Raw genomic sequence first — 27147 nt, 5'->3', positions numbered from 1 at the left:
GCTTTTATTTCAAATTACAGCACTGGGTGGCAGTATAGCCCAGTCTTCAGAGGGATTATTATAAGGGTAAGTCTTTGAGCCCTGCTATAGGTGTCATAGGGATATAATCTTACACATGAAGAGTTGCTTCCGCATGTCCGCTGTAAAGGCATTATCGTATTAGCTACCTTATTAGGTAGGAAAAACATAGGAAATGGTATTGTAGCTAGTAGCATTTTTTTTAAAAATGTGCTCTATCATACACACAAACACCTACATAGTTGGATTTTCTGGGCTTGAAAAATTAAAGCAGAGAGAGCATTCAGGGTCCAGACAAGTCTGAGGAGGAAAACTGTGAAGACTCATAGTCCAGTTTTCAGAAATTAGTCCTTCATCTGATTCTGGAAAACTGGGACTCTACACCTTCATATATGCACATTTTAACCTGGTAAAACAAGGTGAAGGACACATAAGAGACCAAGACCGCTGAACCATGAACCATTACTTTCTAGTGAAGCTGGCAGTTTAAATAAAATTAAATTTTGACATGAGTAATATACGCACAAATATACACACATATATGTATATACATATATATATATATATATAATGTATTAAAAAGAAAACAAAATATAAATAAGCTATAGCGAGAAATTAGGTTTACAAAAATCACTCATTAAAACCCAAACATGGTTCTGTCAGTTTGTCAGTCGACACTTGTCTCCTAGCAAACGTCCCATTCTAGAACGTTCCCACAGTTGTCTTGGTGACTGTGCTCAGAATGCAAATGTACCGCTGCAGCGCTTCCATGGCAACCAGAGAGCTGCTTTCAGACTGATGCCTGAGTTTTCAGCGCACCTACTGGAGCCTCATTTCCAGCACTGAGTGTCTGAGGAGGTGTTTGCTGTGTCATGTTTACATCTCACACAATGTGAAAAGGCGCCAGCCCTCGTCCCAGTCCTCCTCCTCCTCCTCCTCCTTCTCCTGCTGATGCTATTTATATACATTGCACGTGCTCACACGTTCAAGATTGATAGAGAAAGCATGGGCTGATCTGAATACAGGAAGTTGCATCATGAGCGGCAGAAAGGTTGCCCTCTTCTGGACTTGGATGGGTACTGTGTGTTTGAGCAGAGGGCCTGCCACAGCTCCTCTCCTCCCCTTGAAGGGCAGACACACACATAGTTTGTGTAATGTGGTTTCGCTGTAAGGACTGGGGAGCCTCCTGCTCTGGAGGAAAGCCTGAGGAAACTTACGTTTCTGATTCCATGAGGAGCAGGAGAATCTGGAGAAGATGAAACAGACTGACAGACTCAGTCTTTCTACACTGGATGGTAGGGTTGTAGATTTGCTACACTAATCTGTAATGAACTGATGTGATTTTCTCTGTTTTGAGACATGTGCGCTCATTTTCTGCTGTGCTTGTGTTCTCATGAGGTCAAAATAAGGTGTGCTACATGTTACATATAAAATCATAACTCTGTCCATTTCAGATCTTCTGCTGTTTTACTTTGGCTCTTTTGAAGCTTTTTAGAGGATATTTTTCTCCTTCTCATCTGTTTTCTTCCTCATTCCAGGATTTTTACACATCCAACATCACTGCTGAGTTCGCCTGATCAGAATTTGTCTCTGAGGTTTTCCAGGCCCTTCCACTGTAAGGTGACACCTCTGCAGGAATACTTCATGATTGTCCTGTCATCAGCTGTCGTCTAAGGCTCTAAGCTGCTTGCATTTACACATGACACACACACGCACGCTTGTGGCAGTGTCAAAACTAGAACTCAGTTACGGCTTAGACGCTCACACCAGACTGAAAGTGCGTGCTTCTGAGTTTTGAGTAAGTAAATGGGTTTGCACCTGTAGCCATACCTCGCAGTGATGTCTACTAACCTCAGCCAGAAGTACGACTGTACATCACAGCTGCAAGCTGAGAAGTTAAAACGTGATACTAAAATATAATTAGTTTGTTTTTGTTTGTGTTTTTGCTTTGGGTAGCATAAGACAGCGTTATCAAATGTGCAGTCAGGAATTTGTATTGTGGGGGGAAACAGTTATCTGATCCAATCCTAAATTTGTAAGTTTGCTCCCTTGTAATGAAATCATCAGACTCTCGTTTTATGGTAGTTTCAATCTAATAGAGAGAGACAGAATATCAACCAAAAATCCAGAAGAAGGACATTATAAAAAAGTTATAAATTGTTTTAAATGTCATTGATCGAAATAGGTTTTTCATTCCCAAGCAAAACATGACTTTTTACTTTTGCTTGTTAGCAAGCACAGGCAAAAGACGTTTCTTGTAGATGGTCACTAGGTTTGCACACATCCTAGAAGGGAATTTGACCCACTCCTCTTTACAGAAACTGTGAAAATTTTCAGGCTGCCCCCCTCAGATTTTTTACAGGGTGAGGTCTAGAAGTCTGGAGATCAGCTATGCTACTCCATTACCTTGAAGTGTTTCTTCTTTAGCCCCTCCTTTGTTGCCATGGTGGAATGTTTTGGGTAGCTGTCATGGTGAAAGAGCCATCCTATGAGACACCTTCAGGGCTCTGGCTGAAAGAAGGAGGTTCTCATTAGGGGTTGGCGATATAAACGATATACGATAGAAACGATTTGGCCAACGATAGAGATTTGACTATACCGCTCTATCGCGATAGCGCATGTTGATGATGTCATCAAGCTGCGCCTGTTTTGGTCGAAAGCATGGCAGTGGCTACAACCATTATCATCTGCAAATTATGCCGAGAGTCATAGCAAAGAGATGAAGCACTTTTGAAATATGGGGAAAGCCAAAAACTGCGCTTCCTCCACTTCCATAACATTGATTCATTAATGTTGAATTCTCTCGCAGCTGCTCTATGTTGCAGTATATTAATAACTAACCTTGTGTTGTGGATGAATGATCTCAGTTGTTCTCCTGACTGAAGTTTGGCCCGTGTATAGCATCCTGCTATGCGATTGCATTAGTCCCTAACCACCAGAATCCCTCACGTTAACTTTTATCGAGTGGAAAAAAGTTGGCGTTCGTCCTCCAGCTTCACTGTGCTAATGTTTTGCTAACATAGCTGTGTTGTTAGCAATCACGTAGCACAACATTATATACCAGGTAGTCCAACTTCAGTAACCCTGCAAACTCCACTGCTGTTTAGTTTTCTGTCTTCATTATTTTGGAAGTGGTAGGTGGAAACTAGCAAGCTAACTTCCTGTTAACTTCTAACTCTGTTAAATTTAATAACTTCTGTTTTCATGGATGCCTGGATGTTAAACTTAATTGTTACACCTGGTAAAGCAGCAACGCTGATGATTTTATTAAAGATTAAAGAATTTAGACCATTTTTAACTCTCAGTGTTCGTTTGACTTTGGGACCTGAAGGGCCGGAGTATGGGCTCAAAATGTGGTCATAAATATTTTGTACTTGGAAATCGGTTTTGTATGTCTAACAATATTTGTGTGTGTGTAAAAAAGATTTGTATGTGTAAAAAAAATTTGTGTGTGCGTAAAAAAGATTTGTATGTCTAAAAAAAAATTTGTGTGTGCGTAAAAAAGATTTGTATGTGTAAAAAAGATTTGTATGTGCGTAAAAAAGATTTGTATGTGTAAAAAAGATTTGTGTGTGGACTGAGCCAAAAAAGACCCTGCAAGTTACAAGTACGAATTTTGACCCTATTTTTCTTCCTTTCATCTGATTGGTCAATGTCATGTCAATCACAAATGTGACAATCCAATCAGAGAACAGATGGGTTAAGCTGTCGGAGGGGCGCTTTTTTTGAACTGCAGGTCTTTGAAGGGTATAAATGCCCTTTTACATGCCAACCCAGCGTTTTCCTTCATCACCACGAAGGAAAACAGTCTGAGGTTGTCCGAGTTTGGTGATTTTTGTGTCACAGGTCTACGTGTTTAATACAGGGACTTCCACAGCCTTTTCAACAGCGCTGCAGTGTTTTGGAAATGACAGTCTTCATCACAAAGCTTTCTTTGTTATGAATTAGCATACATGTTTTTATTGAACATTTGAAGAACTAGCAAAAAAAACAGAAACTCTTGTAGAGGACATAAAGTCAGAGATAGAAAAGACAAGGAGCAGGTGCATCTAGTAAAGGTAGAGCTGCTGCAAAAACCCACAGAGCCCAGCAGCCAGGCAACAAATTCTGGATCATTTGCTTTTAGTTAGCAGTTAGCATTAGCAGCACATCCTGCGTCTGATGTGAAAGGACTTTTATGCTGCGCACTGTGACTCACAGCAATGGTCCCGGGTCAGCCCTGACTTTGTGTTAAACTAATCCTAAAGTAATAATGGTATTTCTAACCACTGATATACCACAACTTTACCCTTTCAACAGCTACTTAAAGTTAGGGGACCTAACTGCTATCGGATATTTATATAGAGATCCTCCAGCTTCAAACTGTATTACCCTTCAAGGACCTGCAGTTCAAAAAAGCGCCCCTCTGACAGCCAAACCCATCTGTTCTCTGACTGGATTGTTACATTTGTGATTGACATGACATTGACCAATCAGATGAAAGGAAGAAAAATAGGGTCAAAATTCGTACTTGTAACTTGCGGGGTTTTTTTTTGGCTAAGTCCACACACAAATCTTTTTTACGCACGCACAAATTCTTTTTACACATACAAATCTTTTTTACGCACACACAAATCTTTTTTACACATACAAATCTTTTTTACGCACACACAAATTCTTTTTACACATACAAATCTGTTTTACACATACAAATCTTTTTTACGCACACACAAATTCTTTTTACACATACGAAACTGATTTACAAGTACAAAATATTTATGACCACATTTTGAGCCCATAACGGAGTTTTGGACCCAGATTACTCCGTGAAGCTCCTCACTACGGCAGCCGTAATGCTCTGACAATCCATCAAGCAGTGCGGCTTACCAAAGTTGTACTAAACATTTTTTAACAGATTTCTGCAGCCAAAATCGATTCGAGGTCAGTAAGCACAACCAGAATGCATACATAAGGCACACTCTCGATTTTTGAGAAAATTAAAGGATTTTAAGTGTGCTTTATAGTGTGGAAAACACGTTATACAGAAGAAAAGAATATATCGCGATATATATCGTTACCGCACATGCTTCAAATTATATCGCGATATGAATTTTAGGCCATATCACCCAGCCCTAGTTCTCATCCAAGATTTTACAGTACATGACCCTGTCCGATAGTGCCTCAATGTGGTGGAGTCTTCCTGTACCCTTAGCTGAAAACACCCCTAAAGCATGATGTTTCCACCTCTATGCTTGACTGTGGGGTTTGGTGATCTTTGGGTGATACTCAACATTTCTCATCCTTCAAACATGGTGGCTCAAGTTTAGTTTCATTTGGTCACAGCACTTCATTTACATGTTTTCTGTAAATGATAAAGAGGAGTGGGCAAACTAAAGATAGGTCTTCTTCAACAGAGGGACCTTGCAGGTGCTGCAATGTTTCAATCAATTGCAGTGTAGTGTTACCACCAGTTTTCTTGGTGGCTGCCTTCAGATCATTAACATGCTCCTCCCATGAAGTTGTGGGCTAATCTGCCACCTTTCTTATGACCATCCCAACCCCATGAGGTAAGCTCTTGCATGGGGCTCTATGTTGAGGAACTGGTGAGAAACTGGTTTTGTGGACAGATGTGCTTTATACATAAAATGGGCTGAGATCCGCCAGAGATTAAATAATTCATTCCACCAATGTAAAGATAGAAAACATAGCACCAATAATGTCAGGTTTATCTAGAAAAGAAAACAATGTCTAATGTTTGTGTATGATTGCGTTGTTTTCTGGTGAAATGAGGAATAATTAGGACCATTCATTATCTCTAAATAAAGTTCTTACTTTGTCAAAACTGTAGGGTCTTGTTGCTTGGTATTTCCTAGTTTGACTTATTTGTTTCCCTTTTATTGTTGTAACTGAACAACACTGGCTCAAGTATGAAAGTATAAGTGGACTCTACTGGGGTTTGACACTAACATAGTTTTTTTTTGGTCCTCTCTAGGTCACCTTCACAGTTTTTACTTCTTTTTAGCGCATAAAGGCACCATGGGAAACATCTTCCAGTGCTGCCAGACCCTCTCAAACTACTTTAAGTGTCAGGATACACCAGGCCTGGGTGAGGCAGAAAGATCTCCTCTGCTGTCCAGCGAAGAGAGTGAATGTGAGTCACCGAGTTTGCTGGACAACTCGGAGGACGACGCATTAACCGTCTCAACAAACAGTATAACAAACCTGGCCCTCGAACCAGAGAACTTTCTGTTTCCTGACATCATCCTAAGCAGCAGCCTGGGAGGAGATGTGACTCTGGTGGAGCCAATGGTGTGTCTGCTCGTGTCTGAGGAGGATGAAGGAGGAGGCGTGGGGATGGGCGAGCAAAGAAGCGAAGAACGAGGAAGGAGCAATGAGATGCGAGGCAGAGGGTACTCTGAGGTTGAGACTCAGACTGAAATAGAGACCCAGATTGGTATGGGGGTGCAGACTCAGACTGAGTCGCAAACAGAAGTTCAAACACAAACAGAAACACTCGAGTTCGGTAATAAGAGGGTGGTGAGGGGAGGAAGTATGATCATTAATAGTGAGACTGGAAAAGAGATGCATGATTGGGATCAACATGAAGGTGTGGAACAGCTGCTTTTGGAGGCACAAACATCGGAGAAGAAAAGCAGTGACATTTGGTGTGACGTTGAAGTTTCTGCTGACTTGAAGCTGCCAGGAAAGGTAGGAAGGCAGACAGCCAAAGACAAACTCGAAGTGACGGCCACCTTAACAAAGCTAACTTTGCAGACAGAAAGAAACACTGACCCAACTGAAGAGGAACATACAGATTCTGCCCTGAGAGAGCCGACAACCTTACAGTGCAACAAAAAGCCAGACGAGCAAAAGACTGAATCCAAACACACCTCAGTGATGCAGGCTGACCACAAGGTCAGCGGCACAAATGAAAACATTGCTGCAGTGGAGTCAGAGAAGATGACAAAATGCAGCAATAATGACACAGAAAATGTGGAAAACTTTGACCCCACTGAGGGTTGCGTGAACCTGAAACAACAGAGCAATCAGGACAATGGACAGATGGAAGAGTTAGAGCAGACTGCAAATGAAAAGCAACATAATAATATCCACATAAAAACAAACAACCCTGTGGTTCAGACAGCAGGTCATATTCAAAGTCAGGACAAGTCACATCTGCCAAAGAAGTTAGAGGAAGCCATCAAGACTGGTGAGCGACAGGCAGAAGGAGAAGAAGAAGGAGAGACTGAGATTGATCGAATGACCCTTTTTTTAGTTGACAGACTGTTTCTGGGAGCAACACATGTCCAAAGTGAGTGGATTTTTTTTTGTAGTCGGTTTTACAGCTGGTTAAGCTAAGACTGTGTTTAAGAACTCATTTATTTAGTCTGAAATCTATCACAGTGAAAAACTCTGGATGATAACACCATATCTTCATTCATCTTCCTTTTCATTTTTTAGATTTTTTTCACTTCCTCGGACAAGGAGGGCATATTTTTGGTATTTTTGGTCGTGTCATTGTTTCTGTCTGTAAAAACAATAACTTAAAAAGTTTTGAAAGATTTCTGGTCAAATTTCATAGGGGTGTAGATCCTGCTCTTCAAGGACTTCAAGGTCAATTCACTAGCTGGGCCTACGTCCTCATTTTAGGTTTGACAGCGTTTTAGTAGGTAAAGGTGAATACTTGGACATGAATTGAGCTGCGGTTTGGGGAAGGCCTCGAAGGGGACTGGGTTTGGCAGAACCCCATGTACTAATAGGAGTGAAGAAGTTAAAGAATTGAGAACAAGGAGGGAGGGTGGGGCACATAAACGAGAATGAACACCTTGCAGAACTGGGGGAACCTATATAGATGACAACCAGAAGGAGCGTGTTTGGAGGAGTGGTCCTGCTCCTGAAATTCTGAGATATAATCTCCAAAAATTGACAAAAAGCGTTATAATTTAAAAACTCTGATTCTGATAAGTGTAGTGTTTGTTGGAATGTGGAAAAGCCAAAATACACTGTAATATAAAATTATATAATAAGCTCAAGTTGTTCATGTCCAGTTATTCGCAAATCAGCATCTATTATCCATTACTCGCTCCAACATAATGTTTGGGTAATCAGAGTAAACATCTGCCATGCTACCCTTATCTGATATTTACTCCACTACAAACTTCTTAAAGTATGTATGCAATCCTCTGCACTTAGTAAATACTGCCCAGAGAGTGAGCAGAGTGCTCTCGGGGTGCTTCCTGTATGATCGACTTTCCTTGTTTTTTTTTCGTTTTGAATTTGTATTTTCCACCTGATTAACTCACATTAAAGTGTTTGTTTGTTTTTCAGCCAGTTTCATCTCAATGGTCTATTTTTGTCTTTTCTCTTCTGTTTAACAGCACATTCAAATCCAGCTACAGCAGCCTCTGAAGATGATCTCCCAGAGCAGTCTGATGATGATAAAAGGAAAAAACTCAGTATCCAAGACATAGTTGATCTCCAAGAGACAAGTTTTACTGTCAGAATCCAACCTCCGGGAACAGAAAGTTTTGAGCTGCAGGTTCTGTTGTTAGTCCCTGTTTTCTCAAAGATTCACTTCACTGTGTCTTCATTTCACTTCAGCTCTCATGTTTCTCCTCCACCATCAGGTGACCGGCCAGATGTTGGTTGTGGAGCTCCACCAGGTGCTTATGGATCATGAGATCACCTGCCATCGTACATGCTTCTCCCTCCAGCTGGGTGGTGTCACGCTCGACAGCCTTAATGAGCTGCACTCTGTCCCGGGCATCCGTGACGGAGCGGTGATCAAGGTGGTGGAGGGTAACTGCCTCTTCCTGTTCTTACTGCATTAGTTTTGTCTTCATGTGATGATTCACCATTTGAGTCATTTCTCAAAATAGTATTAGAGTGAAAGAAAAACATGACTACAAAACATCCATACCTTCTTATACTGATGTTAAATTATTTAGCATTACTATTTCTGCATTTCCACTTGATAATCTTATTTCATGAGCATCTTCATATGGAAAATGCTTCCATTTAATCCCGCACTCGTGCAAGATAGATTTGAATCCTTTGTGAGCGTTGTTGCTCCTGTTGCAGAATCTTACTCGGTGCGTGATGCTCGTCTTCATCTCAGACATGTACGTGATCTTCTGAGGAGCCTCGACCCCACCGATGCGTACAACGGCGTGAACGGCAGCTCACTGTCTTACCTCACCTTCTACACCACAGGAAACAATGGTAACACCCCTCTGTCATACATTAGGATCAGCTTCCCTGTAAGAAAGCGCTCAACCCTTTCACCTTTACGTTCAACCCTGCAGATGGTCAGAGCGTGGGGAAGAGGCGAGCTTCTGAAAGGGAGTCTGTTGACTGCAGCCCTCCAGAATACGTCCTCCCCGGCTCTAAGGAGCGACCGCTGTGTCCACTTCAGCCAGTCAGAGAGGACTGGAAGGTGAGCTGTCAGTTTTTCTACATGCAGTTAAGGCTGGGTAAATGTGCATTTAGTCGTGGTTAAACAACAGTGAAATGACAGCCTTTGCAGTGCCTGCGGGTCTTGACCCTCAGCAGTTGGAACCCACCTCCAGGAAACAGGAAGATGCACGGCGACTTAATATACCTGAATGTCCTGACTATGGAGGATAGAGAACTCAATATTACATCCTCTACACGGGGTTTCTTCCTCAATCAGTGAGTTTTACATGCTATAAAAAGGTTTTATCCATCCTGGCAAGATATTTTGTTCAGATGTTTCCAGTAGGTTTAATAGTTATAATTATAATTAAACATTGGTATTTCCCCTTGAGTACTGTAGTTACTCAAGGGTATAAACTTGCCTTGACTTGGCGTGTGCTCTTCTCTGACTTCTTCAGGTCAACTGCCTTCAACTTTAACCCCAAACCTGCAGTTCCTAAAACCCTTTGCCATTCTCTAGTGGAGCTGCTGAGTCAAGTCAGCCCTGCTTTCAGGAAAAACTTCACCGCCCTGCAGAAGAAGAGGTGAGCCAACTGTTTGGAATCGATTTAGAACTTGTTTTAGCATGAAGCTTGACAGTAAAAATATTTTCCATCCTCTGCTGTGAGCCAGAGTTCAGCGGCACCCTTATGAGCGCATTGCAGCACCTTTCCAGGTGTTCACCTGGACTGCGCCACACGGAGACCACACTCTTGACTGTGTGAGAGCGGAGGAGACGCACGCCAGCTACATGGGCCAGGATGAGCATACGGTAGTGGACGCAAGATTGAGGAGGCAACCTAAATGTGGAAATGCAGGACACGTAAAAATATAGGTTTGATTTCACATTTCAACTGATGGCGATGATGATGCTGATATTTAGGTTGTGTGTCATGATCTCAGAGTCGGGACTGGAACGAGGAGCTTCAGGGATGCAGGGAGCTCCCTGGGAGCTCCCTGCAGGAACGACTGCACAGAGAGAGGAGCATTTTCAAGGTGCGGATTCCCAACATCATCTTTCCAAGTCTGTCCTTCATTACTAATGAACTAATGATGCAAACCTGTGATAATCAATTTAAAGCCCAGAAGCCATGACCTCTTATAACAGTCCTCTTATGTTTCCTCTATTCTTCTTCCTCCTCTGGGACCAAATTGTTTTATTGAAACATAAACTCATTAACCAGTATTTGAATCCCTCCTCGCAGACCAACAGTGACTTTGTGGCCGCTGCGACACGAGGTGCTACGGCTGTCATTGACGGCAACATCATGCCGATAAACCCAGGGGAGTCGCCTCATTTGCAAATGTTCATGTGGAACAACCTCTTCTTCAGCCAGGGGTTTGATGTGTCTGAGCACTACCGACCACTAGGGGGAAACACTGCTGCTCACGCTGCTGCCATCTGTGACCTAAGAGGAGCTCAGGTGAGAGATCCTGATGGTATGACTGGGGAGGTGTTTGGGAGGAAATTATCATTTCAGATATCTTTAAGGGTGTAGTTATAAGGATATTAATGGTCAAACTGGTCAAAAAATAATCTCCACGGCTGCAGGCATATGCATCAGTGGACATAGAGGGGCTACACACAATCGGCACAGCTGTGGTGGATTATCGCGGTGTCCGAGTTATTGCACAGACGATCGTTCCTGGGATACTTGAAAAAAATCAGGAGGAGAGTATAGTGTACGGCTCCAATGACAACGGCAAGACAGTGTTTACTCATCCGAGGTAACATTCCTACATACTCAGTGAAATCTTATATTGTAGATCTTGATTGAAAAGCCGGACGTGCCCTTTTATTTTGTCACTATTACTGCAGCTGAGCAAGAGTGTGTTTTATGGCAGGTTTCTGGAGCTGCTGGATAAAACCAGTAAGCAGCTGAGAATCCAGCGTCACCAGGTTTTAGACCACAAAAACAGACCGGTGGAGCTTTGCTCTGGCATCGAGACCATAGGCATCCTGGGTAATGATGGACGACCTTACATCTTGGACCTCCTGCGAACCTTCCCCCCAGATCTTAACTTCCAGTTCTCAGAGACAGAGGAGAGGAGGGAGGAGGTGCCAAAGGAGTGCCAGAGCTTTGGTTACCCATGTCTCCATTGTCACAGTCTGGCCAGCCTGAGACCTGAGCTGATTGAGGCCTTCATTCAGCACAGGTGAGGGAGACTTTCAGAACTGAACTACTAGACCAGCAGGATGAGCCAATGTTAGAAAATGAGCTTTCTCATCTTCTTATCTTTTATTTTATGATGTAGGTATGAGCTTTTCATGAAGATGGTGTCGCATGAGCTGAGCCAGCTGACTGAACAGGATGAAGCCACAGAGTGGAGTGAGAAGACCGTCTGTGATTCAGATACTGGGGAGAGACCTGCAGCCAGTGCTGACATGGGTGAATAAGACCTTATACAGTAAATAAAGTGAATATGACATATGTACAGAGGTGTCATGCTGAGAAAGAGCATTGCAGATGTGATGTTTGATTTTAAACTGTTGATGGAGAAATCTACAGAAGGTCAGAAGAAGCTGGAACACATGCAATAATCTGCACACACTAAAGAATTTTTATCATAGGCCTGAATCACAGATGATAGAGCCACAAAATGAAAATGCAAATATTAAATGTTAACAGATGTGTGAGGGCAAAGAAAGCGGATTATCTTCACGTTGGCTGACAATACTTTCATATTTGATTTTTGTAGAAATAAGTAAAAGAAATGCGATCCTGAAAGCTTGTAGAGCCGTCGGCTCAGTGAGTGACTCCTGCTTTGACATCCGCTTCAATCCTGATGTTTGCTCTCCAGGTACTGAACACCCTCGTGCTCACATACAAATACTCAGAGTAATATATATATATATATTATATATATATATATATATATTATATATATATATATAATATATATATATATATATATATATATATATATATATATATATATATATATATATATATATATATATATATTAGGGGTGCAACGATACACAAAATTCACGGTTCGGTTCGATACTTTGGTGTCACGGTTCGATATTTTTTCGATACAAAAAAAATGTTCATGCCTTTTTAATTTGTCATTTATTAAAATTATAAATATATATTTTAACTCAATATATATTTTAACTCAAAAGTACAGTTTTTAAATTTAATGTTGCTGAAACAAAAGTAATTAAAAAAATAATCTGATTGAGGAATCACTCATCTTTGGAAAAGAGAGTTTATTACAGAGAAATGGCTCTTTCCAAAATAAAAGCTATACTATACGCTTCTTCTGGGCTATATTCTCAGCAGCACATTGTAGCGGGTCAGGGCTGTTCGCGGTTCTGTTTGTACAGTTATGTTTTGTTTATGTTGCCATAGTGACGGGTGACACCCTCTTGCTGCGACGTTGTGTCCTTCCGGGGTCAGAGGGCGCCCTGTGTGTTGTTGTTGTTGTTGCTGTGCGGTTGCCGCGCTGAGCAGTTAGCTAGCGGCAGTGTTCTTCTGCAGATGTCAATAAACGGCTGTGCTCCCTGGCTAGCTCACGGGAAGCAAGACCAAACGACACCTCCGTCTCCTCGTTGTCTGAGCTCGCCACATTGGTGTCAGAAGTGGGATGATGGTGGCACCCCATGTTCTGACCCGAGTGACTTTTCCCCCGCCGGTCGTGACCGCCGGTGCGCCAAAAGAAGGCACCTGGACATTTGCAGGACTTTGTGTGGGGCAATGGGGTCGTCGGGGACGACTGACTCCTTAGGTGGGGGGCTATGTAGCGGGTCAGGGCTGTTCGCGGTTCTGTTTGTACAGTTATGTTTTGTTTATGTTGCCACAGTGACGGGTGACGCCCTCTCGCTGCGACGTTGTGTCCTTCCGGGGTCAGAGGGCGCCCTGTGTTGTTGTTGTTGTTGCTGTGCGGTTGCCGCGCTGAGCAGTTAGCTAGCGGCAGTGTTCTTCTGCAGATGTTAATAAACGGCTGTGCTCCCTGGCTAGCTCACGGGAAGCAAGACCAAACGATACCTCCGTCTCCTCCTTGTCTGAGCTCGCCACAATATTAAACATATCAGGTCCCCATAAGGAGAATCATGTGCTAACGGCTGTCTAAATGACTCGGGTAAAGTTTGTAGCATGCATGATTGTTGTTTTTGTCTGCTTCCACTTGTCTTTGCACTAGGATGATGTCGGCATAAATGTGCAGTCATATTCGTTGTGTTCCCACTAGTGCTGTCAGCGTTAATCTCGTTGAAATGACGTTAACTCCACAACACGGCAAATCTCCGTTAACGAGCTACCCCTGTGTGGGGCTAGACGGCCAACACGTTAACGAGCTAACTGCGCTAACACACTAGTTCCCACCCATGTTATTGAGCATTGCGTGGCACATCCAACATACTGTTTTACTTTAGTCCATGATGCGCTTACCTTCAGGGTCATACGTCACATGAAAACCAAAATAATTCCAAACGCCAGATCTGAATGAGGGTGGGGGAGGTTCAATTTGCCATCAAATCAAATCAAATCAAATCACTTTTATTGTCACATCACATGTGCAGGTACATTGGTACAGCACATGTGAGTGAAATTCTTGTGTGCGAGCTTCACAAGCAACAGAGTTGTGCAAAATACAATAATGTAAACAAGCAAAATACAAGAATGGCTCCATCTGAAACTAATAAATATATGTACAATATATAATAGTATATGCATTTCTGGATGTGTATACTAAATATTTTTCTACGTGTGTGTGTGTGTGTGTACACATATTTTACAAATTAAATAGAGTAAACAATGAATAGAATATATAAAATAAATAAAATAAAATATACAGAGTGAGACATGTGCAAAACAGTGGCATTACTGTACAGTATGGAGTGCATAATGTTAAAGTTCCAGTAGGGAAGCTGAGGTGTCTATGAAGTGTTCAGCAGTCTGATGGCCTGATGGAAAAAGCTGTCTCTCAGTCTGCTGGTACGGGACCGGATGCTGCAGAACCTCCTTCCTGATGGAAGTAGTCTGAACAGTTTATGGCTGGGGTGACTGGAGTCCTTGATGATCCTCCCCGCTTTCCTCAGGCACCGCTTCCTGTAGATGTCTTGGAGGGAGGGAAGCTCACCTCCAATTATCCGTTCAGAGCACCGCACTACTCGCTGGAGAGCTTTGCAGTTGTAGGCGGTGCTGTTGCCATACCAGGTGGTGATGCATCCAGTGAGGATGCTCTCAATGGCACAGTGATAGAAGGTCCTGAGGATGCGGGGGCTCATGCCGAATCTTTTCAGTCTCCTGAGAAAGAAGAGGCGCTGCTGCGCCTTCTTCACTGTTTTGTTTGTGTGTACTGACCACGTAAGATCCTCAGCCAGGTGTACGCCAAAGAACCGGAAGCTGCTCACTCTCTCCACAGCAGCGCCGCTGATGGTGATGGGGGTGTGTACTTCTCTGCACCTCCGGAAGTCCACTATCAACTCCTTTGTCTTTGCGACGTTGAGGGTGAGATGGTTGTCTTGACACCAGTGGGTCAGGGCGCTGACCTCCTCCCTGTAAGCTGTCTCATCACCATTGGTGATAAGACCCACCACTGTAGTGTCGTCCGCAAACTTCACAATGATGTTGGAGTTGTTAGTGGCCGTGCAGTCGTAGGTGTAGAGTGAGTACAGGAGAGGGCTCAGTACACACCCCTGTGGAGCACCAGTGTTCAGTGTGACGGGGGATGAGGTGATGCTGCACAGTCTGACCACTTGGCGTCTGTCAGACAGGAAGCTAAGGATCCAGCTGCAGAGGGAGCTGCTCAGTCCTAGATCCTGCAGTTTCCTGTCCAGCTTCGAGGGAACGATGGTATTGAATGCTGAGCTGTAATCTACAAACAGCATTCTCACATACGTGTCTCTCTTCTCCAGGTGTGACAGGGCAGTGTGTAGTGTCAGGGCTATGGCATCATCAGTGGACCTGTTGTGGCGGTATGCGAACTGTAGAGGGTCCAGTGAGTCGGGCAGTGCAGAGCAGATGAAGTCCCTGACCAGCTTCTCGAAGCATTTGCTTATGATGGGGGTCAGGGCTACAGGTCGCCAGTCGTTCAATGAGGAGATGGTGGAGGATTTGGGTACAGGGATGATGGTGGCCATTTTGAAGCAGGCTGGGACTACAGACAGAGAGAGGGAAAGGTTGAAGATGTGCGTGAACACTCCAGCCAGCTGAGCCGCGCATGACTTGAGGACGCGGCCGGGAATCCCGTCCGGACCAGTAGCTTTGCATGCGTTCACCTTCCTGAAGCACTTCCGCACATCCTCCTCAGACACAGTGTGCGCACTGACGTCATCTGCGGTGCGCACACTGTCCGGTCTCATGGTGTTCGCTGTGTCGAATCTAGCGTAGAATACGTTTAGATCCTCACACAGAGAGGCCGTGGTCTGTGGTGTGCTGGTTTTCCCTCTAAAGTCTGTGATCGTGTTTAGTCCCTGCCACATACTCCGAGGGTTGTCAAACTGTTGCTCCACCCTGTCCCTGTACTCACGTTTGGCTGCTTTGATCGTCTTCCGGAGTTGGTAATGTGCGTGTTTGTAGTCCGATGTGTTCGCGGAGGCAAAGGCGGTGCTCCGTGCCGCGCGAACATCTCCGTTAATCCAGGGTTTTTGATTTGGGAAGGATTTAACTGTTCTGGATGGGACGACATCTTCCACGCATTTCCTGATAAATCTGCAGACTGAGTCTGTGTATTCATCAATGTCCCTAGCAGCCACGTGAAACATTTCCCAGTCCGCGTGATCAAAACAGTCCCGCAGCGCAGACTCCGATTGGTCCGTCCAACAGTGCACCGCCCTCCGGGTTGGAGCTTCCTGTTTCAGCTTCTGCCTGTAGGCGGGCAGGAGCAGGATGGAGCGGTGATCTGATTGGCCGAATGGGGCGCGGGGGAGGGCTTTGTACGCATCCCGGAAAGAGGTGTAGCAGTGGTCGAGTAGCCGATCTCCACGTGTGTTAAAGTGGATGTGTTGGTGGAGTTTGGGTGAGACTTTCTTCAGGTTTCCCTTATTAAAGTCTCCGGCTGTGATAAACGCTGCCTCTGGGTGTGCGGTTTCCTCACTGCTGATCGCGCTGTACAGTTCCCTGAGTGCTCGGTCAGTGTTGGCTTGTGGGGGAATGTAAACAGCCGTAATAATCACTGCTGTAAATTCCCTCGGTAGCCAGAATGGCCGGCACTTAATCATCAGGTACTCCAGGTCCGGTGAGCAGAAGGATTTGACCGGGTGCACGTTCGCATAATCACACCAGCTGTTGTTGATCATGAAACACACACCACCGCCTCTGCTTTTCCCAGTAAGATCCTGTGACCTGTCCGCGCGATGCACGGAGAACCCCGGTAGTTGTATTGCGGAGTCCGGTACCTTGTCCGATAGCCAGGTTTCTGTGAGGCAGATCACGCAGCAGTCCCGCATCTCTCGCTGGAATGAGATCCGTGCCCGAAGCTCGCACAGCTTGTTCTCCAGAGACTGCACGTTAGCCAGTAATAAACTGGGTAACGGTGGTCTGTTAGTGCGCCGTCTCAGTCGAACCAGAACGCCAGATCTTCTCCCTCTGCGTCGGCGTTTGCGGCCTCCAGGGCCAGAGAACAAAGGCGTCTCAGGTGAGATGAATGGGGGGTCTGCAAACGGAGCGTCCGTGTTGCAAAACTTGAACTCCGGAAAGTTATAAGAAAGACTGTCTTTTATGTCCAGTAAGGTTTGTCGGTCGTACACAAGGAGACATGTGCTACTCGCGAAAAAATGAAGGAAAAGTAAAATTAAACACAGAAAAAAGCTGTTGCATGGGGGAGCTCGCGACAAGGCTGCCATACTCGGCGCCATCTTGAATTCATGTTGCAAGGAGAGCTTAACTTCTGTCTCGCTAGCTTGCCCTGCACTCTTCCTTCTGACGATGCTGTCTGTGTTGAGCGCTCAGTGGATCTGCGCTCGACAGTGCAGCCTAGGCGGAGTAGTCGAACGCAGATTCACTGAGCGCTCAACACAGACAGCATCGTCAGAAGGAAAGTTGATAAAATAAATTACAAATTTTGTATTGTTCGATACATATGCGTACCGAACCGAAAGCACTGTATCGAACGGTTCAATATCGATACGAGTATCGTTGCACCCCTAATATATATGTATATATTACTATATATATATGTATATGTTGTCAGATTAAAGATGAACTGTGTGTCTTTCCTGCAGGTGCTCGATTCCCTGCTGAGTGTTTAGAGGAGGTTCAGAGGCAAAGATGCCTGCTGTGGGAGGCAGCTGCTTTTCTCCTGTCGCATCAGATCCCAGCAATGGTCAGTTGTGTGTGGAGTGATAATGTTTAAGTGTATCGTATGCATAAAGTGTAAGATGATGTGTGTGTGTCATTTCTGTTATAGTTGATGGACTGTCTTGACCACACAGCAGTGCCAATGGATGGCGCAAGTCTGACCTCAGCGCTTCATCAGCGGGGTGTGAACGTGCGATATCTGGGCACCATACTGAGGGAGCTCGGCAGGGTGGAGGAGAGAAGACGACTCGGCCATATACAGGCACTTAATACAGCTATTAATAACCATACCACATAAATGCTATTATTCAGCATATATGCCTAAGGCGGGTCTGTTAGGCTGGTGCAGCGTGCATTTTTTTCCACTGAATATACCGCATTGTATAAGAAACCTGTTCCTAATCGTTATTGTTGTTATTATTATAAGCTTTGTTTATTTTGCAAGAAAATAGAAAAGCGTTTGTCATATCAAGAAATCAAGAAACATCTCTAAAATCAAAAGTTTAAACTTTCATCAAGCCTTTAAATGTTTGTTCATATAGTGTGAAGCAGCAAGAGCAGCCTTCTCAATATTAGCCTTCACGCATGGATTGTGAAGACTGAGCTAGTCCTGCAGTTTGATCTCATGAAGGCGAACTTTTTCTCGAAGTCTTCTCTCCTCTTCCCTTACAGAGAATTTGCGTCAGTGAAATCATCCTCAGAAGTGCCAAACACATCTTCAGGACCTACCTGCAGGTGCTCAGATTAAGAAAACACATGTACTAATCACTACGCAACCTATCATTGTTTTTGATTTATCAGCAATTACCTTATTTTCTCCCAGGATGTGGAACCTGCAGCTTTCTCTGCAGCTGTCAGTCACTTCCTAAACTGCCTCCTGACCTCCTCCTCCTGCTTCCCCGACTCCTTCTCAGACGAGCTGCTCTCCCGTCGCAGGAGCCGCCGACGCCGGAGTCACGGGAGTCGAGTCGCATTGTTGAGTGACAGCGTGTGGGCTAGGCTGACGTCCGGCGAGCTGTGGGGCAGGATCAGGGCTGAGGCTCGAGATTATTATCACTACACATTTGACAGGTGTTTGCGTGCGTGTGTGTGTGTGTGTGTGTGTGTGTGTGTGTGTGTGTGTGTGTGTGTGTGTGTGTGTGTGTGCGTGTGTGTGTATGTGTGTGTGTGTGTGTGCCTATGTGTTCCTGGATATGTGCAGCAAGACTTTCACACTGTCATCCTCTCTGTGTTCAGTGAAAGTATAGATGAAATAATAGAAAAGCACAACCTTCAGAGGACCTCCCTGCTGAGAGAGATTGCCATCAAGACAGGCATCCAGGTCAGACATCTCTTCATAATACAGCAACCTATGAACTTAAATTAAGTCTCCATCCCATAAGTCTCCATACCGCCAATGCTACGTGAAATCACAACATCTGTATCATAGAATACTCAACACACTGCTTTATTTGGTCAAGACATAACAGACGGGACAAAAATATGGAGAAAAAATACATAAAAATGCTGATCACTGACCATGAGTCAACATTTCTACCCCTTTGCAGAAGCTGACGTGAGGTAATCTAATTTATTTTTTTGCCACACTTCTGTTCTTTCAAGGTCAAAAAAGATAAGATCTGGATTCAATGTTATCCTACATTTATCCAAGAATATTTTTTTTAAATTAGAGAATACATTTTTTAATATCCAAAACATTTAAATTTCAATAACAATTAAATGACAAATACATTTAGATTGTATTAATAGCAATAAGTCGACAGATGATTCTCAGCCAACAAGGCTGATCAACAAGATGATCAGCCTTAGAAAAAAAGAGATAACATACTACCAAAGATTGGCATAAATTCAACAAGGTGTTGAAAACACTGCTCAGAGATTTTAATTTTGGGTGCACTGTGGACACAAAGGGATGGACATGGTCAGCAACAGTACTCAGGTAACCTGTGGTATTTAAATGATACTTAGTCGGTAGTAATGAGCCCAGAAAAATATCCCCAACAGTATTTCACCACCATCAGCCTGAACTGGTGTTAAAAGGCTAGATGGAGCCATGCTTTCATGTCGTTTACTTTAAATTCTGACCCTACCATCCAAATGTTGCAGCGGAAAACGAGATTCATGAAATCAGGCAACATGTTTGAATTATAGCATCCATATCCTGTTCTTTCCTGTTCCTATTAGCCTTAAGCAGTCTAGAAATTCTCCTCCGACCTCTGTTATCAGCAAAGCATTTTCACCTACTGAACTGCCGCTTACTGGATATTTTCTCTTTCTCGGACCAAGATCTGTAAACTCTAGAGTTGGTTGTGTAGGAAAATCCCAGCAGATCAGCACTTTCTGAAATTAACTATGTCATCTTAAAGGTCACTAAAATAACATTTTGCCCCCATTATGATGATCTTGCCCACGTCACAGGTTGCTGCCATGTGACTGGCTGATTAGATATTTGTCTTAACGAGCAGCTGAACAGGCATACCTAATGAAGTGGCCAGTGAATGTATTAATGAACAGTGTGGCAGTCTAGGATCTAAAGTTAAGCGACTTAAGAGGCATATAGAGCTGTTTTTGCATTTATTACATTTATTTAACATTTGTTAAATAGTTTTAATCATAACATTCATGGGTGAAAAGTGAATGTTTTTTTACTTTAGTTTTTCTCTTAAATCCATAATTCTATTTCTTGTGGTTTTACACAAGAAATAGAATATTGACATCAAGCTTCAGAGTTTTTGGTGGCTGAAGTTCACAATTTACTGTGCTTAGAGCAGAAAATCAGACCAAAAACCACAAAGTTATTAAATCCAACTTTTAAAGTGCATCTGCTTTCCTCCTCCATTCCCTTTCTCTGTGTTCAGGTGCAGCTGAGGGAATATGTGTTTGAGTCTCGACACAGGCCGGCATTTGGTGAGGAGGACATCGTCAACATGTTTCCCGTGGTCCGGCATCTCAAGCCTACGTCATCGGATGCCACGCGGCTTGTTCAGCAAGCCCAGCTGGCAGTGCAGCAGGGTGAGACATAAGCACAAATATAGACGTAAACAGCATAATATACAGTGTACGTGTTCTTCTTCTTTTTCTTTTTCTTACAGTAAAATTAAATGTGGCCCTCGATGTAAAAGGAGTTTGAGATCCCTACATTTTAACATCCTGCAGCAGCAGGAGCTGCTTCCCTCCAAACATCAACACAAACTCTAAATGTCACTAACTAAAAATATCACACATCTGATAGGGGCAAATGTGTGGCGTGGGAAGAAGCGTTAACAGTATGCTTACACAATCAACAGGAAGTTTTAACGCGCTATTTGTTATTTGTTTGCATTTGCATTGCAAGAAAGAAAAATCACTGTTTTAAAAGTAACTTCCTAATGTGCTCTGTGTGTGAGGAAGTTCTCACATGAAAGAGTATAGTTCTTTGTTCCTGTTCATAGTGGCGACACTGACTCTATTTTAATGCCAGTGATACAAGATCCACACTTCTCATTCTGTAATAAAATACATTCTTAATCTAATATGGAGCTTCAGCAGCCAGTCAGTCACAAAAACCAAGCAAATGTCTTTTAATGTTGCACTCACCATAAGTTACCATGGTGATATAGCCAGGTAAAGAGACAGCCACTTTCATACGCCAACTTTAAGCTCTACATGGCTTGCTGAGCCCATCTGGCTTTATAGTGCAGGCCACAGAGCAAGGTAGGTGGATGCTGGACCTCATCACCTATATTGAAATCATCTCAAGAAGGCTTTCCAGCATACACAGGGAGTGCAGAATTATTAGGCAAATGAGTATTTTGTCCACATCATCCTCTTCATGCACGTTGTCTTACTCCAAGCTGTATAGGCTCGAAAGCCTACTACCAATTAAGCATATTAGGTGATGTGCATCTCTGTAATGAGAAGGGGTGTGGTCTAATGACATCAACACCCTATATCAGTGGTGCATAATTATTAGGCAACTGTCCTTTCCTTTGGCAAAATGGGCCAAAAGAAGGACTTGACAGGCTCAGAAAAGTCAAAAATAGTGAGATATCTTGCAGAGGGATGCAGCAGTCTCAAAATTGCAAAGCTTCTGAAGCGTGATCATCGAACAATCAAGCGTTTCATTCAAAATAGTCAACAGGGTCGCAAGAAGCGTGTGGAAAAACCAAGGCGCAAAATAACTGCCCATGAACTGAAAAAAGCGTGCAGCTGCCAAGATGCCACTTGCCACCAGTTTGGCCATATTTCAGAGCTGCAACATCACTGGAGTGCCCAAAAGCACAAGGTGTGCAATACTCAGAGACATGGCCAAGGTAAGAAAGGCTGAAAGACGACCACCACTGAACAAGACACAAGCTGAAACGTCAAGACTGGGCCAAGAAATATCTCAAGACTGGTTTTTCTGAGGTTTTATGGACTGATGAAATGAGAGTGAGTCTTGATGGGCCAGATGGATGGGCCCGTGGCTGGATTGGTAAAGGGCAGAGAGCTCCAGTCCGACTCAGACGCCAGCAAGGTGGAGGTGGAGTACTGGTTTGGGCTGGTATCATCAAAGATGAGCTTGTGGGGCCTTTTCGGGTTGAGGATGGAGTCAAGCTCAACTCCCAGTCCTACTGCCAGTTTCTGGAAGACACCTTCTTCAAGCAGTGGTGCAGGAAGAAGTTTTGCATCCTTCCAGAAAAACATGATTTTCATGCAGGACAATGCTCCATCACACGCGTCCAAGTACTCCACAGCGTGGCTGGCAAGAAAGGGTATAAAAGAAGAAAAACTAATGACATGGCCACCTTGTTCACCTGATCTGAACCCCATTGAGAACCTGTGGTCCATCATCAAATGTGAGATTTACAAGGAGGGAAAACAGTACACCTCTCTGAACAGTGTCTGGGAGGCTGTGGTTGCTGCTGCACGCAGTGTTGATGGTGAACAGATCAAAACACTGACAGAATCCATGGATGGCAGGCTTTTGAGTGTCCTTGCAAAGAAAGGTGGCTATATTGGTCGCTGATTTGTTTTTGTTTTGTTTTTGAATGTCAGAAATGTATATTTGTGAATGTGGAGATGTTATATTGGTGTCACTGGTAAAAATAAATAATTGAAATGAGTATATATTTGTTTTTTGTTAAGTTGCCTAATAATTATGCACAGTAATAGTCACCTGCACACACAGATATCCCCCTAAAATAGCTAAAACTAAAAACAAACTAAAAACTACTTCCAAAAACATTCAGCTTTGATATTAATGAGTTTTTTGGGTTCATTGAGAACATGGTTGTTGTTCAATAATAAAATTATTCCTCAAAAATACAACTTGCCTAATAATTCTGCACTCCCTGTATTTAACACGATCTATGATGCACATTGTCAATACAGATCCTGATAATGGATCTGCTCGAAAGCCAGTCCTCATATGAGGAGCAGATATTCATTTCTGTTTATTTGCTGTGCATTAATAGTATTTTGTGTTTGATTTTAGGGCTTCTCAAGGAATGCTACGACTTGATTAGTCAGGCCCTGACTCTATTCAGCAGTGTGTGTGGGGTCCTGCATGAGGACGTGTGCATGTGCCTGCGCCTCCTCGGACGGCTCAGCTACATCTTGGGAGAAAACGCAGATGTAAATATTCATTATGTTAATTTATACAATGAACCAGTACTTAACTTTCTGAATCAAGCAGACCATAGTAATGTACAGCAATGTTTCCTGTAACGTGTCCATGCATTGCAGGCCCTTAGCCACCAGGAAAAGGCCGTAATGAGTTCTGAGAGACTGCATGGTATAGACCATCCACAGACCATACAAGATTATGTGAGTTTCGTCACTTTTTCATTAATTTACAGACAGTCTTGTTATGTTATTTGTGTTGTCTTCCACCCTAACAATCTCCAGTCCACACATCTTATTAAAATATATATATAGTGATATTTTTCAGTGGCACAATCCCTGATTAGGATACCTAACATCACTATGACTAGAATGAATATAGCAGTTGTGGTGCTCTATTTACAGATCTGCAGTTAAAGAAAAAAAAGGATAGTTTCATTAACATCAGCATCATTTTGGTTTTTGTTTTTCAAGTCTTGACCCTGTGATGTGGATAAAGACACTTATCATGTTTTTTAAAATTCATCTCTAGAACCCAAGTTTGCTCATATTGGCCTCACAGTTCTGCAGCTGTTACCGACTGGATCTAGGGATTATTTTTTCCATGTAGAAATTAAAACAAAAACTAGCCAAACGCTTAACTGTATTTATTAAAATATGTCTTTGATATATTATCATTTTATGCTTCAGACCTTTTTGACCCTCTACTGCTTTGCTGGTGGCCGCCACTTGACCTCTCTACAGCTGCTGTATCGCGCTCGGTACCTCACCCTGCTTGTTAGTGGAGATGATCATCCACAAGTAGCATTACTGGATGTAAGTGAGATCCCACCTGATTTATTTATTTATTGAGCAGGTGACCACATACTTTAAAAGCAAAAAGGCCCCAAAAAAAAAATCTTTTAAAAAAAAGTATATTAGCGTGTTTGGTTTGGCAAAGATTTTATGGTGGGTATCTTTCCTGATACCGCTCTCCCCATGTATCCGGGCTTGTGACCGCCACTAGGAGCACACAGGCTTGTGTCCCACCTGTGGTTAGGTTAAGAAGAGAGGTGATGACCAAGAAAGAACACTACAGATGTGACGTTTGTTTTGTGAGTGTTGATGGAGAAGTATAGAGAAGGCCAGAATTAGCTTGACTGTGTCTGTGGCTCTAGAGAAAGCATATTATAGGGTGACAAGAGAGGAAGTGTGGTACTGCATGAGGAAGTCAAAAGTCACAGAGAAGTATGCGAGGGATGGGAAATCAAGACAGTGGTGAGGTGTACAGTAGAAGTGACACATGGGTTCAAAGTGGAGGCTACGTCGGGGATCGGCTCTGAGCTCCTTCTTGTTGACAGTAGTGATGGACAGACTGACAGATGACATCAGGCGGGAGTCTCAATAGACTATAATGCTCACAGATGATATTGCAGATGATCTGTAGTGAGATTAGAAAGCAGGTGGAGGAAAGCCTGGAGAGGTGGAGGTATTTACTGAAGAGACGAATGATGAAAGTTAATAGAAGCAAGACAGAACACGTGTGTGAATGAGGGGAGGCAAAAAGAAAGGTTAAGACAGTGAAGGTAGATAAGTTTAAATACCTGAGGTCAACTTTTCAAAGGTGGGGCCAATACAGACTGAAGGGGAAGGTTTACAAAATGGTAGTGAGACCTGCTATGATGTACGGTATAGAGACAGCAAAAAGACGAGGTGGAGCTGGAGGTGGCAGAGATAAGGATGCTCAGGTTTCATTGGACGCATATTATGTAGGAGTACATCAGAGAGACAGCTGCGGTTGAGCTGCTTTTCTAATGTAAAAAAAAAACCCTCTTACCATCAAGATTTTTTTATTTGGACATTCAAAACAGTTGAGGAAAATAAGAACTCCGAAAAGCAGAAAACCTGTTGGTGTGTCAGTGTTCCCAGACCAGCCAAGAGATGTAAACCCCAGGTCTACCTCAGGGCCTCCTTTCAGTAGGACATGCTTGCCCAGGAGGCATCCTAATCAGATACCCGAACCACCTCAACTGACTCCTTTTGATATTTTAATGAGTGAAATATAAAGTAAAAGTCTGAGAATATGTAGCACATTATATAAGAATCACAATATTATGTGACACAGTGGTAGTCTATGTGATATTGCACTGGTTAAAAGGTCAAAGTGGGTCATATCCATGAAATACTCAAGAGTAAGAGCTCATTTGTGCGTTTGTGTCCCTGTTTTGCTCCTCTGTGTTAGAGCATGCTAGGTCTGGTACTTCATGGACTGATGGAGTATGAGCTGTCCCTGAAGTTCCTGCAGAATGCCTTAACTTTAACCTCAAAATACCACGGTGTCACATCCCTGAAACACGCACACAGGTACGTGACACACTTTGTCCTCACGCTCCTTCTTCTTGCATAAAAAACATAGATTCAGTTACAGAACGTTTGAGAGACAACTGCTGTGATCTTCCTGTTCACATTTGAATTTTCTGTGCAAAAAAATAGCCTTTCCATGTCTTTCTTCTGCACAGTCATCACCTGCTGGCCACTGTGTATGAGAGTAAAGGAGAGTTTCGATCAGCTCTGCACCACGAGAAAGAAGCTTATTCAATATATAAGAGCCAGGTGTGTTTTAGAATAAAGTGTTTTCTGGTGTTATGTCCATGCATTCTGCTCTGGATTTTAACTGTTGCTGAACATGTGTAGGTTGGTGAGAACCATAACAACACTAAGGAAAGCTCGGAATACCTGAAGAGCCTCACTCAGCAGGCTGTGATCCTTCAGAAAGCCATCAACCAAATATACAGCAACACACCTGGTGCCTGTATTCCACCACCAAAGGTTTGCACAGTTTGGATGTTATGTGAACATACACAGATATGCAGTGCATGCATTTCTGGTTGTGACTGTCTGTTTTTCTCTAGTTTTCCACACCGGACCTTCCCACAATACTCCAGCAGCTCAACCTGACATGTGGAATCATTCTCATCCCCCTCAGGTGATTACTGAAACAGACACAGGATCAAAAGTAGCCACTAATGTCCCAGTTTAACACTCCCTGTTTAAAACTGTTCATGTAAATGTGCTTTTCCCTCTCACTGTATATATGTTTTGCCTTTTCCTTTCTAGTGGAAAAGAAATTGACGAGCTCCGGGCTGAGTTTAAAGGAAAAGTAAAAGTGAAAACGGAAGAGCTTGAAAATCAATTGTTAAGTTCTGTGGAGTACAAACAACAATACTGACTTATGAACTAAAAACACAACCACAATGGGACACCTGCATGATCTGTGAAAGTGACCGTGGACAATGAGCAGCAATGGCGAATGAAAGCGAGGCAAAACAATGCCGTTATTAAACAGGTCACCCAGGTGCACCTGTCTCCTGTTAAAAGAGGACTTTGCTCTGCTGTTGTCAGTAGACATAGATTATCAATGCCATAATAAAGCTCTTGCCGAACTGTACGGCACTGTACATGATGGCAAACACGTTCAACTCACTTCCTTTTTGTCGTGAAAGTAGATAAATAAAAGCAAGAATTGTGCTGCTAGATGAATGGAAAAGCACAGTAAGTTTTACACTGTGTATACAGAGAAAAAAATATATAGCCACAGTGTTTAATATCTCAGATTTTGAAATGGCATGTCGTCTTCTTGCACTACCCTGAGTGTCCACTGGGTTTCACACTTGTGCCATGAGCATTTCTCAGAACAAAGTAGAGTAGATAGGTTCCCATTATGCAGAAGAAATTGATTTTTTTTTAAGTAACTATTTTATAGGCTTATATTAAGTGTGTGTTTTGTATTGTGCGATAGGCCACAGACCTGAAAGTCCAACATTTATGTTACTTGTGTGAATCAAGTAACATTCGAGTGAGAATAGGTAGGCTGTGGGCACTTTAATGAATACATTTTATTGTGTGA

At 43.1% G+C, this 27147-nt stretch overlaps 1 protein-coding gene across 5 annotated transcripts; it reads left to right on the top strand.

Annotated features, from left to right (window-relative positions):
- Positions 1 to 1121: 1121 nt before the first annotated feature.
- On the top strand, positions 1122 to 26932 carry LOC120733680 (clustered mitochondria protein homolog). 5 transcript variants are annotated; one of them, XM_040032003.1, is made up of 30 exons: positions 1122 to 1313; positions 1557 to 1633; positions 5990 to 7309; positions 8376 to 8536; positions 8625 to 8796; positions 9079 to 9219; positions 9303 to 9433; positions 9515 to 9669; positions 9852 to 9977; positions 10066 to 10204; positions 10336 to 10428; positions 10638 to 10856; positions 10985 to 11160; positions 11278 to 11589; positions 11689 to 11822; positions 12133 to 12234; positions 17603 to 17703; positions 17788 to 17940; positions 18351 to 18413; positions 18502 to 18749; positions 18915 to 18999; positions 20537 to 20690; positions 23134 to 23273; positions 23385 to 23465; positions 23952 to 24077; positions 25483 to 25604; positions 25760 to 25853; positions 25935 to 26069; positions 26153 to 26226; positions 26358 to 26932. In XM_040032003.1, the coding sequence occupies exons 3-30, from the start codon at positions 6034 to 6036 to the stop codon at positions 26467 to 26469; spliced, it is 5025 nt and encodes a 1674-aa protein (XP_039887937.1). In that variant the 5' UTR covers positions 1122 to 1313; positions 1557 to 1633; positions 5990 to 6033; the 3' UTR covers positions 26470 to 26932. The 5 variants fall into 5 exon arrangements, with proteins under 5 accessions (XP_039887937.1, XP_039887932.1, XP_039887935.1 ...); XM_040031998.1 differs by having other exon boundaries at positions 18502 to 18999; XM_040032001.1 differs by having other exon boundaries at positions 1557 to 1638; positions 18502 to 18999.
- The last annotated feature ends 215 nt before the right edge of the window (positions 26933 to 27147 follow it).

The sequence above is a fragment of the Simochromis diagramma genome, unplaced genomic scaffold (genome assembly GCF_900408965.1).
Source record: "Simochromis diagramma unplaced genomic scaffold, fSimDia1.1 OVJJ01000216.1, whole genome shotgun sequence".
Lineage (NCBI taxonomy): Eukaryota > Metazoa > Chordata > Actinopteri > Cichliformes > Cichlidae > Simochromis > Simochromis diagramma.
The sequence above is the reverse complement of the archived record's forward strand: the minus strand, read 5'-3'. Positions and strand labels throughout refer to the sequence as shown.

What these genes read in the sequence shown, in the direction of transcription:
- LOC120733680 (XM_040031998.1), top strand. Translation starts at nt 6,034, where the DNA reads ATGGGAAACATCTTCCAGTGCTGCCAGACCCTCTCAAACTACTTTAAG. An exon ending in GTGACCTAAGAGGAGCTCAG is followed by an intron (nt 10,857 to 10,984) that starts GTGAGAGATCCT and finishes CCACGGCTGCAG; the next exon opens with GCATATGCATCAGTGGACAT. An exon ending in GACGACTCGGCCATATACAG is followed by an intron (nt 17,941 to 18,350) that starts GCACTTAATACA and finishes CTTCCCTTACAG; the next exon opens with AGAATTTGCGTCAGTGAAAT.